At 34.1% G+C, this 14,474-nt stretch overlaps 1 protein-coding gene across 1 annotated transcript in view; it reads left to right on the plus strand.

Moving 5' to 3' along the window:
• Positions 1-13,381, plus strand: part of LOC146004167 (uncharacterized) — a 125,251-nt gene extending 111,870 nt beyond the window's left edge. Inside the window, exons 4-5 of the mRNA XM_083142834.1 lie at positions 8,498-9,285; positions 13,296-13,381. Of these exons, the coding sequence (XP_082998960.1) occupies positions 8,498-9,285; positions 13,296-13,381 (874 nt within the window). The remainder of the gene's footprint in view (positions 1-8,497; positions 9,286-13,295) is intronic.
• The last annotated feature ends 1,093 nt before the right edge of the window (positions 13,382-14,474 follow it).

A 14,474-nucleotide genomic window follows, 5' to 3' on the forward strand; every position in this document is an offset into this window, starting at 1 on the left:
TAGGGAACTCAGGTAAATATTTTGAAGTGCAAAAGACAAACATTAACAAGGAATTTAGATAAAATCGTGTACACACCTACGTCGATAATAAGATGGCGTCCACCTTTAATAATCTGAGTTCAAAAACACAACTTAATCCTTACAGTTTATGTTCAAAGTGTAAAAAATCTTACCACAGTAACCAAATACTATGTGCTAGTTGCGAAATACAAATAAACAACACAGAGAAGAAGCAAACTAGACTCAAATCGAGAAACATCAGCACCAGTAAAGAAAAAATCGAGCCAAGTGGGGAAAACATTCAAAACACTATTTTGCCAAAAGAAAATGACGAAAATGGACAACAGTGTATCACTCTCACAAGAGATACCCTACTAAGTGAAAATAGTAACATTTGGTGTGGTAAACAATCTTTGTGCCAGTCTACAGACAGAGTACAAAAATGCGCCGACCAATTAGCAACATCTTCTAACAAGAAAATTGAAGAAAACTTCAAGGAAACAAGATCGGAAAATGCAGATGAAAAACTGAGGGGGAAAAATATGGATCTTGAATGTGAAGTGTTATCATTGAAGGAAATTATTTAACTGTTGCATAGTGATGTTTCCAATGCAAAGAAGGAAAATGAGCTACTGAAGAAAAAAGTGCAAGTACTAGAGGCGGATAATGGAAAAACCAAGACTTGGAGTGAAGTTGTGAGCAGTGGAAGTAAACAATGTCATAGAAACGAAGAACAAAACGTCAATTTGTGGTGCAATTTACAAAATATGTTCAGTGTACTTCAAGATCAAGAAAACGAAAAAGGAAACATTTACTTGGGGTGTGAACTACAGAATAAGTCCAGTGTACGTCAAAACCAAGATCAGGATAAAAACTGCATCTCTGGAATTTTCAAAGAAAAATGCAATCTCAAGCAACAACCAAACATGATCAATGGACTGGGAGAAGGAAAGAAAATGAAAGCAAATAAGAAAACAAGGAATGCAAAACAGAAAGTACTGATATTAAGTGACAGTCGTGGAAGAAATTGCTCAAATCATTTATCTGAGTATCTGCCGAACTGTGAGGCAAGTGGCATTGTAAAACCCAAGTGCACAACTAAAAGATGTTTTAGATGATTGTAAGAAACTATGTTCAGACTTTACTAAGGAGGTAATATTGTGATAATTGGTGGTACAAATGACATAGCGTACAATGAATCAGAGGTGTATTTGCAGGAACTAAAAACAAAACTTGCCATCCTAAAGAACACAAATCTGCATGTAATCCAAATTCCTGTAAGACATGACCTCCCAGAATGGTCAATAGTAAATAAGGAGATTAAGATGACAAACAGACAAAGTGAAAACCTCATCAATGAAATAGACTATGCAAAGGTAATAAAAGCAAATAACAGCAGAGAACATTTCACCATGCATGGCTTGCATTATAATGTAAACGGAAAAAGAAATTTGTGTCAGTCCATAGCTATAAGTATTGCAAGTAATCAGGGAAACTCATAATGTCTGAGTCAGTACAGAAACTGACTCAGTCATCATTACCATTTACACAAAGCAGGTTATCTATACCACAATGCAATAGGAATTGTATTATGTTACTTCACCTAAACATAAGACCTCTTAGAAATAAGTTAGAAGAGTTAGAAATAATAATTGGGGAAATAAAACACAGCATTTTAAGTATTAATGAACATTGGCTAGGGGATGGAGAATTACAAATGTATGAGCCACCAGGTTTTAGGCTTATGACTGGTTACTGCAGATCGAGCATGAATCATGGAGGGGTATCATTATATATCAATAAAAATTTAGATATTAGTTTCTCAGTTTTAGATGTCAGTCAGTTTTGTGTAGAATGGTGTTTTGAAGTTGTTGCGGTACTATTACCATATTTAAGCATAATTGTCATCTCCATCTATCAAGCACCTGAAAGCAGTATAGATTTTTTATTGAACACTTAGAAAACCTTATCTCACACCTTGATAAAGAATTTAGTAAACACAAAATAATAATTCTTGGAGATATCAATATTGATATCCGACATGCCAGTCCTAAGCAATTATACCTTCTGAATATGTTAAGATCACTCGACTATTATTGTGCAAATGATAAACCAACAAGACTAGACTCATGTTTAGACAACATTTTAACAAATTTAGATAAATCTAGTTATGAAATTGGAATATTTAATACATTCATAAACCATATGAGGTTTTCACACCATTGTCAGGCGTGTTTCCCAACTCGGTAGTGAGGAAGTGCAGTGAAAGCGAAAGTATAAGAAATTCAGTGTAGGTTCTATTTCTCGACCTTGACGTGAGTGTGGTGTATTGATCGAACCTGTGCAAAAAATTGTGGCAAACAAATCTCAAAAGTAAATAAAAACAGGATGCCGAATTGTGACAGCTGTAAATCATTACGCCTCGAGTGTGAGAGTCTGAAACTGGAACTAGCGTCAAAGGAAAAAATTATCGATGTTCTGAAATCGGACTTTCGAGATGTAGAAGAAGAAAGAAGGATTGCCCAAAATCTGTGCGAGACAAATAAGCAAGATAGTTGGAGTGAAGTAGTGAAACATGGGAGAGTTCTATTCAATCGGCACTATCCATCCACTAATGCCCCAAAAGTAAAGTGCTTGGATAATTCATTCGAGCATACCAACCCTTTTGCAGCACTGACCAATAAACCTGGTGAAATCGAAAGTGCACGCAATCAGTGTAGGGAGCTTAAATACCAAGAAAGAAGAAAGACGCATACAACAGACCCAATCAATGCACTTCGAGACGGGAAAGTTCAAAGTACTACAAAACTGAAAATCAAAGGAAAGAGACCCAAACCAGTGATCTTTGCCGACAGCCATGGGCGCTACCTGGTCACCAATATGAAAGATTTTCTACCAGCAATGAATATATATGGTTCAGTGAAACCTGGGGCAAAGTCAAAACATGTACTAGCAGCAGCAAGGAAGAACTGTTCGAGGTTCAGCTCAAATGACTATGTTATTATAGTCACTGGCTCCAATGATATTGCGACAAACCAGGGCAGCGATGCAATAATGGCAGTACGTGACTCACTAGGTTCACTGACTCATACAAATGTAATTGTAACTACTATACCCCACAGATATGATCTCATCCCTCAGTCGTGTGTAAACATCGAAATACAAAAAATAAATAAACAGATGAAGAACACTTGTAAACACTTCAAAAATGTAACCATAATCGTCCTTGACACCATGAGCAGAGAATATCATACAAGACATGGACAGCACTTGAACCACAAAGGAAAACAGTATGTATGTCAAATGATCCATGGTATTATTAACAGAAAATCACAGGAAAATCAAATCATCCCACTCTGCTGGAAAAAGTGTACTGACACAAGGAAGTGGATAAGTGGAGCAGCGCTAGTTGAATCCGACAAGGGAAAAACACAGAACACTTTGACTGAGACAAACAACAAGAGCAACAAGGAAAATGATAGGGTGGGTGTAGAAGCTAGCGCCATTGCTATGAAAACTGTGAGTGATATTGGTTTCATGGAAGAGAAAGGGCGGAAATCAAGTGAAGAAAGTGAGGAGAATGTCATAAACCAAAGGGAAATTGAGGAAGAAACACATTCTTCCATGGTAGAAGTACAATCTGAAAACAGGGATTGTGCTACAATCAGTCACGACACCGAAGATAGCAGTGAAAAGTGTAGTGAAAAAGTGAATGCTCCAAATGTACGGTCATCTCAACGGAAGAAGTGTACACCCAGTAAACTGAAAAACGATGTTTTATGGTAAGTGATAAGCATACTTATGAAAACCAAATCCCCAATAAAAACAGCCTGCGAAACCAAGAAGGAACGATTACAGTTCTCCATAACAATGTACAGAGCATTTCCAACAAAATTGACCAACTGGAAATAATGCTAAGTGAGTGCACACCAGATATATTTGTAGTTACTGAACATGGTCTCAGGTCTGAAAATTATAAATTATGCACAATTACAGGTTACAATCTACATGCAGTCTACCACAGGTCAATTAAAAAAAGTGGTGGCACTGCGATCTTCATAAAAAATAGTGTATAAATATCAAAAAAGTGTTAAACCTTTGACAAATACCGTATGGAAAATATACTAGAAGTTAGTGGTGTAGAGCTTAATATAGGATTAGATACATTTAATATTATAGTAGTATACAGATCACCAAACAGTGACATAAATCTTTTTGTAAATGCTTTGGACAACATGCTAAACCATTTGACAAAAGAACGTAACAAACCATTAATAGATGGAGATATAAACATAGATCTTCTAAAACAAGACACAAACTGTGCTCAATACTTGGATGCCTTGAAGTCAAACATCCTAACTCAAATAATTCAAGAACCAACTTGAATAACAGAAAGTACAGAAACCCTGATTGACCATGTCAATCACATACAAACATATAATCAAATCACATTAAAGCTTAAGTCCTACATACGTTTATCTCTGACCACACGTCCCAAAAAATTACAATACAAGGGAAAAGGTTAGAATACTCAAAAAGTTACACAATAGAATGTAGTTATACATGTGAGCAAAATATAGATTATGTTAAATACCTCTTACATCAGGAAAATTGGATAGACCTTTACCAACTAACTGACACGAATGATATCTGGGAATTGCTAATAAGCCACTTAACATATTATTTAAATGTAGCTTGTCCCAAAACAACAAAAAGAATATACCCTAATAATAAGAAAGTGCCACTAACAGAAGAAATTATACTTTTGAAAAGTAATATGAAAATAGAATATGAAAAATTTAGAATTACAAAAGACACTAAGCACCAGAAAAAGTACAAAAATGTAAAAAAAACTATTCAAGAAAGCCATAAAGAATCAAAAATCAAATATTTTCAGTAAACAAATAAAAAAGTTGTTAATAAACAAAAAGCCATTTGGAAAATAGTAAACAGTCACCGTGTATCAAACACAAACAATGATAAAGCAAACATAAAAGTCATCAAGGATGACACTGAAGTAATTGGCCCGAATATCATATGTAACTTATTCAACGAATATTTTATAAACTTAACCAACACAAACAGAGAGAATGAAAATAATGACAAAACACTAGAGATCCCAATCGAGAAATATCGGCCAAACAGTATATATATCCCAGAAGTAAGTGCTAATGAGTTAAAAAAGTTATACAAGGTTTAAAAAACGAAAAATCACACAGACCTGATGAATGGTCAGCTGAACTTATTAAATCCTGCTCAGAATCTATTTTAGAACCCCTGCTGTATGCAGTCAACAATTCAATAACATTTGGTACATTCCCCAAAGTTCTAAAACACAGCACAGTGATACCCATATTCAAAAAAGGAGCTGCAGCAGACATTGAGAACTACAGACCTATCTCCCTAACATCTGCTTTTTCAAAGATATTGGAAAAAATTTTATCAAATTATATTATAAAGTTTTGTAACAAATATAACATAATAAACAGAAACCAGCATGGATTCCAGAAAGGGAAATCAATAAACACAGCTCTAGCACAGTTAATCGATTATGTAACCGAAACATTAGAGAAACACGAAGCTGCAAACACTATATATCTAGATCTTTCCAAGGCATTCGATAGAGTAAAACATGACCTGCTTATGGTCAAACTAAGCAATATAGGAATAACAGGGATAGCTTATGAACTTATACAATCTTATCTACAGGACAGAATGCAAATTACTCAAATAAGCTACAACATGCATGGTATAGTCACTAACTTTAAATCACAAAGTAGGAAAGTGTTAATGGGGGTACCCCAAGGATCAATCCTGGGGCCCCTGCTCTTTATTTTGTACATAAACAATGTACCAGAATACCCAAACACAAAAATTGTCACCTATGCAGATGACACAACTGTTCTTGCCAGAGGTATCGACCCTAGGAAGCTTGAAATAAACACTTTTATCACCATAAACCAACTGGCACAATACTTAACTTCACATGGATTAATAATAAACAACAATAAAACAAAATTTATGATATTCAATACAATCCGAAACATGGATTTTGAGTCACAAACACTATGCATAGACAATGTGCTAATAGAAACTGTATCTTCGGTAAAGTTTTTGGGAATAACACTAGATCAAAAATTAACGTGGGAAGAACAAATTAACAACATCTGCAGTAAATTATCATCTAATCTATACCTGCTAAAACAAATGGCTGAATATAATTTAACAGAAATTAACAAATGCATATATTATGAACTAATTTACCCCTATGTTGAATATGGCATAATAGCTTGGGGTGGATCATTTTATAATAATACTGTCAGAATACTGAGACTTCAAAAGAGAGCACTTAGAATAATGTACAAACTAGGCTGTAGGGAATCTTGCAAAGAGTTATTCAGGGAAAAACAAATAATGACAATATACTCCCTATACATCTATAAGGCTATAACGTTTGTTCTAAAAACTGGAAGCATGACTAAAAATAACCAATTACACAACCACAATACAAGGGGGAAAGATAATTATTACCAGAACCAACACAGACTCAATATCTCAAAACAATCACCAATGAATGCCGGAAAAATATTCTACAACCAGCTGCCTCATGACATAAAACTGATATCTCCAAAAGATAAACAAATACAAACAATAAAAAAAAATATTTGACAGATAGAGCTCTCTACAGTATCGGAGAATTCATGGAACAAGACAATACAAGGCCAATGTACTAAAAAATATGTATTTTAATTGTATTCTTATTTCAATCATGCAACAATGATAATGTGTTTTTTATTTTTATTGTAGTGTAATGAAGTGTATTTTTTCATTTTTACTTTGGTGTAGTGATGTAATGTACTACACAATGTTTCTTCTTTTTTGTTATGATGTGCTTAACTAATTATTATTTCATTATGTATCTTGACGTTTTCCATGCCCTTTTAAACAAGGGTCAATGGAAGAAAAATAAAATTCAAATTCAAATTTGGCGATTCAAGAGTTCAGTACACTACCCGACAACAGTATCACACAATTAAGATTCAAGAGGTGAAAGTACTGTTCGGTAAGAGGTGATGCACTGTTTCACCTTTGTAAATGTGCATTTTTTTGCTTTGAAGAAGAGCATGTCAGTTTTAAAATTCCTCTGTAAAATACTAATAATTTCGGCAGAGTAACACTACTAGTTGTTTCACTTAGCCTTCACGTTTCACTCTCTTTTACTTTATAATGTTCCCCTAGTCTGCATCCGGTCTAAAAAACGTAACAAAATGGGAGAACTTTTTAACGAATCACTACCATCTTCTTCTTGTCTGCTGTTGACCCACTTATACACTTGTATATAAGATACAAGCATTGATGCATCGAAAATTTAGTTTACCGTATGGTTCATGGCAGAGGGTTCCAATAACAGAAACTTAGAAATGTCAAAGTGTCAGTTGAAATATTAATATTATAACGATAACAAGAAAGACAAACAATAAATAAATAAATAAATAAAAAAAATAGGAAATTGCATTTTTTCATTAATGGTGCTGATTAAAAATAACGAATTCATTGTAATCTCATTTAGACATATCTTTTAAGAATCAAATATTTCATGGGTGAGGCACGGGGACTACATTTTTGATATTACACTAACTAGTCTTCTGATAGTTAAACAACATTTTTTTACAGTTTCTGTTCTGTGAAATATGAAACTTGTACTGTTGATTAAACAAAACTACCCTTAAAACACTTTCCCAGATTTGTTGCTAGAAGTGAACAATTTATTGTCACAGGTGGGAAAGATGAAACACTGCCTCTTCACTTATTAAGAAATTATTTTAATTTCTCTGAATTGTCAAATTATGAAAAATAAAGTATTTGAGACAGAGAGAGAGAATATAAATGGCCTTTGATTATTGTAGTGGAGTTGAGAAGAAACATATCAATAAAGGAGAAATGTATTGCTTTTTTTTGTCACAGGTGGGATACAGAACAAAACAGTAGTAATTTTTAAAAGTTTAAATGGTATAATTGTACGGAAAATAACTTCTACCTTTTAACTTAATTATGGATAATACTTGAATTTTTACGAAATGACAATTTTAGATTATTCACTCACAAGATAGCATAAATTTAGAACATTGCATTTAAATACTGAGGTTCAGGGTCTCTTTGACATGCAATGTCCCTTTATTTTAAACTCCCTGTATATGAAAAATCCCAGTAAAATTTCCTCCCTATCTTGTGAATTGTAATAATTTCTCAGTTTGAATATAAATGATAGAAAAGTCAGAGAATGACCCAGAGTATGTGCAGCTGCTGTAGAACGGTACAATAAATAGAAAATTGCCATGGAGTAGTAATACATAGAAAGAACATGTGGTTGTAGGTGGTTTCATATGCCAGTTGGTAGATACTGTTACACATGTTTGTGCAAGCTTAAATTTAAGAGTGTAGCCTATGTTAGATGATAATTTCTTGTAATTCAACCTATTGAAATTTTTTGTTTCAGGAACAAAGAAAGAAATTTAATATTACCTGCTTTCATCAGAAATTGTGGGAAGCCATCAGGAATCACGTGTGCTGGTGAAATTATTGGTGGAGGTAAATATCACACCATTGAAACCATGTCAATATGTTGTAATATCAAATCTGAAATCAAGGATAGAATTTATCCTTTCAATTGTACTCATTGTGGAACATCATTTACAGAGAAAGTAAATTTAATGTGCCATATGAAAACACACAATGAATTACTTTTGTTGAAAAGAAACCAATGCAAGAAAACGGTTATCCAAAACATAAAATTAAAAAAAAAAAGCCACAAAGGAATTCGTCCACATGAATGCCCTGAATGCAAGAAGAGATTTACTCGAAGTGGAAACTTGAAGACCCATTTGAGAATTCACGAAGGAATTCGCCCATATGAATGCCCTCAGTGCAAAAAGAGATTTACTGAAAATGGAAGCTTGAAAGTCCATTTGAGAATTCACGAAGGAATTCGCCCATATGAATGCCCTCAATGCAAAAAGAGATTTACTGAAAGTGGAAGCTTGAGAGTCCATTTGAGAATTCACAAAGGAATTCGCCCATATGAATGCCCTCAGTGCAAAAATAAATTTACTCATAAGTCAACCTTTAAAGTCCATTTGAGAATTCACAAAGGAATTCGCCCATATGAATGCCCTCAATGCAAGAAGAGATTTACTACAAGTGGAAACTTGAAGACCCATTTGAGAATTCACGAAGGAATTCTCCCATATGAATGCCCTCAGTGCAAAAAGAGATTTACTCATAGTGGCAGCTTGAAAGTCCATTTGAGAATTCACGAAGGAATTCGCCCATATGAATGCCCTCAATGCAAAAAGAGATTTACTGAAAGTGGAAGCTTGAAAGTCCATTTGAGAATTCACGAAGGAATTCGCCCATATGAATGCCCTCAATGTAAAAAGAGCTTTATTCAAAGTGGAAGCTTGAAATCCCATTTGAGAATTCACAAAGTAATTTGCCCATATGAATGCCCTCAATGCAAAAAGAGATTTAATCAAACTGAAAAGTTAAAAGTCCATTTGAAAACTCACTAGCGAATTCGTCCATAATGCCCTTAGTACCAAAAGAAAAACATGCTTGAAGTGCTAAGTTTTGAATTAATTTGGTAAATCACGAAAGAATTGGTGATACAAATCCCCTACAACGGAAAAACTTATCTTTGAAAATGCAATCTGGAAAATTGATTTGATGGAACTTTTCCTTGTGCAAGCAGTCTTAATACATTTACGAGTGTTTGCTGATAGCTTCTAGCTCTATTTAGAAGAAACTAGATTTGGCGAAAGATGTTGATGTTTTTATTTAACATGTTCTTTGTGAAGTCTATCACACTTGTTTGACTTTTGTCGGAACTTTAGAAAACCTTCTAAATAGATATATGGTTGTTACTGAAAACTTGCCCTTACAACCTGTATGACCTCAACAGTTGTGACAAAACAACTCCTCTTCTGGTGTTTTTTTAGATTTGGATAGATATAGTCTTATGAAGGTGCTAAGCATATGGAATATAGCAGATGATTCGGAACTTTTGAATGAACCCAGGTGAGCCAAATTATGACGGTGGCTCTGTGTACTGATGCGAAGACCTGGAAGAGGATGACCACTGATGTGCTGTAGACTATAAGTTTACGTCTACATGCATTGTCTATGTGTAATCTACATGAATATTACATTAGCTTATAGTAGTTTACATAGTCTAATGTAGAGAATAGATTTAATTTAAACAACACGGAAGAATGAAATTCCTTGTGCTGTATAAATGAGAAAGTATTTATCCCCCTTTAAACAAGTCTATTATCTGTGCATGTAACCAACTTATGACCATCTAATGTAATCAAATGTATCGAATTTTCAGTAACGATAAAAAGAGGGAATACCGGGAAAAACTAATGACAAGTCAGGTAAACACTGATATTACTGGTTACACAGACGAAAGGAAGGAAATGCTAAAAAATAGATTTTTCACCGTGTTACTACATAGAAAAATTCATTTGTCTTCAACCCTTAGACGACCGAGCATGTTTTCCCAGAAAACCCACGAACGACCGAGGCGTTTTCAGCGGTAATTTTAAATTTCCGCATGCTTTTATAATATATAAAATTTTATATCTCTGGAACTAAGAGCACTGGAGTTACGAATTATACCTCGTTTTGTTCAGTACAGATGTGGCTATAAGCCTATGACATAAAAACAAAATTTTCCGTTATCTGGTAGAAAAAGAAAAAAAAGAAAACTTGTTTTTGTTTTTTTACGAAATTTGAAAATCAGCTGGCCTCCACGCGATGATGCCACGATGTAAATGTGCATAATTATTATTTTAGTGCATTCGTTCCCTTGGTAAAAGTGCCATTACAAATCCCAGAACTGAGAAAATAACGATAATAAAATGAAATAAGAAATGGAACAAGATTTCCGAAGGGCTGCCCCCCAAATATAACCCAAATGAAATTAAACCTTACTGGTTGTTTATCACGTACCTCAAGACTCATGCAGAACAAAAAACAATGTATATCCGAAGAAAAAAAAGTCACAGTATGTCCCAAATGTCAGATACTACATGCAAAAGCATCTTGTCACCTATAGGTGACAGGCCGTCATTTAAGGGTTAAAGCAGATCTTTCCAAGCTTGTGTGAAATGATGGAGCTAGAAGTAAGAAATAAGTCCATTTTTCTGACATCGCATTTTCTTTTTCTTTTAAGTGTGTGTCAAGTATATTCTGCAATTCAGAAAATAGTGAATTGGTTGATTTGTGACTTATCAACACGATAAAGTTACTGGCGCTATGTTGTGAAGGTAAACTGCAAATTAAGTGATTGAGTTCATTTACCAGGTGAATCACAAACTTTTATCTATTACTGTATTTGGATGATTACTATGTGCAATAAAATTGTATTTGAACCTAAATAATATTTTTTGTTGTTGGAAATCCTTGACCCTAGAATATTGATATTTGTAATTCTTTTTGTATGCACGTTTGTCACATTGTCATTTCACGTCTGCTCTATCTCCTTCTAGGATAAGTTTAGGTTGTGCTACTGCAGAGTACAGGTACATATACTTATGTAGTTTTTCCCCAAATAGCATAGATCTTTTTATTTGTCATTGGCCTTTTTTAATGTTTAGTACTTATAGAAAATTTTCTCTTTAGTAACACTATTTATTACATTTATAACAACATAATTATTGTTACAAATATTGCAAGCTGCTCTCAGAAGGGAACCAATAGAAATATTTTTCACAATGTTAAGTTATTTTTTTTGTGATTAGATACTTCTTATTTCTAGTTTATGCTAGATCATTTGTATATGTCTATGAAATGCTTATTTGTGTCAAATTTGTTTTCTGATCAGTATAATACAGTTTTCAAATGCTCTGCATGTGTGTGCATAGAGACACAAATTACATGTAATACATACATTACCAGATTTCTTGATTTCAACTCAGATTTTGGTAACATTACTGAAGAGAGTTTCTAAAAAGTGGATTTCTTTTTCTGATAAAAAGCCTGCTTTTGTGGGAAAAAATGGGAATTTTTGCCATTTGCATCTCATATATTTTTCTAGCAGTTTCAGTTGTGTGGCTAAATAATTTTACAGCATGTAACAGCCAAGAACCTACAAATTTGTTTTGCCATAGAGATGTGTGTGTATCTAGACCTACCCAATGGCATAGTGTCTTTTAATCTATCTATCTATCTGCAGTGTTTGATCCCTGGTGCAGATGTAGTGGTTCAATCTATCTGCAGTGTTTGATTCCTGGTGCAGACTCCATTTCAGACTTTTTTGTCCAGTCTCGATTAGGCTATCTCAGCATAAAGTGGGCTCTAAACAAACTTTTCTAATAAAAATCCAGATTTTTGAAGGAGGATAGATCTCCTTTTTTGCAATTTGTAGGTAATCTCTTTCAGTCGCTCCCTGTCTCAGTTTTACCATTCCACATAGGTAAAGCAGCGACAGCGAAAAATCAGGAAAAGCCAAGTGAGTACATTATCCCAGTTGTATATCATAGTATGCCAGAGACTCGGTTTGGAGTCCTGGTCGAGCCTGTGTTTTTCGCTGAAAATTCTGCATATGTAGATACATTTAAGCACCATACAGAATTATGAAAATGACAGAAAAACCAACCCTGGAAAAAAAAGAAGAAGAAAAAGTCAACCTTTTTTTGTAAATGCTGCTTGTATTAATTATGTGTCAAAAGTTGTATTCTAAATTCTGAAAAGAGTGTCACTTTACAGTAGAGAGACAAATGAAAGCTGTGGAACAAGAAAATTGCTTCAAGCTGATGTATTTTCATTGATTGCAAGCAGTTTGGAGAAAAGTCTGAATAAAGCCCATCCAAAAAGTTTTTTTCCTTAAAAAGTCAATTTTTTTTTGTGATAACTTTGCAATCTAGTTCTGAATATTTACTGATTTTGGCAAGTTGTTGGGAAGTATTTCAGAATACTGAAATAAGAATAAGTAAAAATGACTAATTAGCACAGTTAGAATTTCACCAAAGTATTAATTTACTGGAGAAATTATGACATGATAAGTAGCTTATGCAAGCTTGCACACCTCCCAGTGGGCAGGCATTTTTTTCTTTCAAGTTGTCTTGCATAGATTCCTGCTGGATTTTCATGTGAAGCTTGGAGTGTTTTTTATGCTTCGGAGTAGATAGCATATGAAGAGCTGTTGGAAGCATTGAGGGACATTTTAATGTTAAATAGTCGTCAACTGAATAATGAAAGCATTTAGGGACATGAAGCCCCTTTTCACTTTACAGCATGTGACATAGTAGAAGCAACAATCCACATCAAAGATGACAGTAAACAAATTGCTGCTCACAAAGAAATGTATATTGAAGCATAAGGACACGCAGTACTTAGACATACAGTATGTAACATTCTTATTCATACACACTGATTTTCAAAGAAAATGCTTTAATATCTGAAAGGAAATACACTCTTTTGAAATTGTTTCTTTACAATTCAATAACTAATATCATTAGGAACATAAAATCTTACCCAAATTCTGTATAACCAATGACAATAATAAATTAAATGAAACTGAAAGAGAAACATGCCATTTTTTGTACAACTTTTCTATTCGTACACTTAATAATATAAAAGAAAAAGTATATTCCAAGCAAATTGACTGACAGTTCTAATACTTTCGTCTTGAGACTCACTTTTACTAAGCGTGTGAACCTCGAAAGGTTCGGGGATCGAACCTGGAGCCCTTTAGAAGAAAGTAATATTCTATTGGGGGTTAGCGGTAGGTCGTAAGCTCTCGTTTGGCTGCATCTGCTAACTGCAGGAGGTACCTGAATAAACTTAAATTTACAGAACCCTTTATAGAATGGCAACTCTCTACATTTGGGTTACAATGACCTTAAGTCTGCATTGGCAAAGGATGGCATTATAAAAGTATATTACCTGTCTCTCTTTAGAAGCGTGGACAGAAGGATTTCTAAAGTAGAGTCCAGCGCAGATATTTCTGCCGTGCGATGTGCGAAACAACTAAAGAAGCAGTGTTGCTAATGGAGCAGATAGAAAAATCGCTGCAGTGCGCCGATCCACAGCTGTTACGTACAACAATAAAATTAGAGAATTCAGGTTTATCTAACGTTGACTTTTAAACGTCATGCATTATACCAGGACTAGGATTAATATGTACTAACAAGTGGCTTTGTATGTAGCTACATACATATGGACTAAAAATTCGCAAAATATGAACTAACACATAAGTAAAATTACCAAAAATGCTGCAAAGAAGACTTCTTCATACGATTCCTTATTTGAGTGATTTCAAACAAAATAAAAAAATATATATATTATTTTTCATTGCATTAATGCACTGGTGGCGTTCTAACTTTTCACTCCCAAAACCCGTATACACTGGTATGGAACTGCAACGGCAGATAATAACATGCCAACGTGTTAAACTGCTACAATTGCACCAT

This window comes from Lepisma saccharinum, chromosome 21 (assembly GCF_977018435.1).
Source record: "Lepisma saccharinum chromosome 21, izLepSacc3.1, whole genome shotgun sequence".
NCBI classification, from domain to species: domain Eukaryota; kingdom Metazoa; phylum Arthropoda; class Insecta; order Zygentoma; family Lepismatidae; genus Lepisma; species Lepisma saccharinum.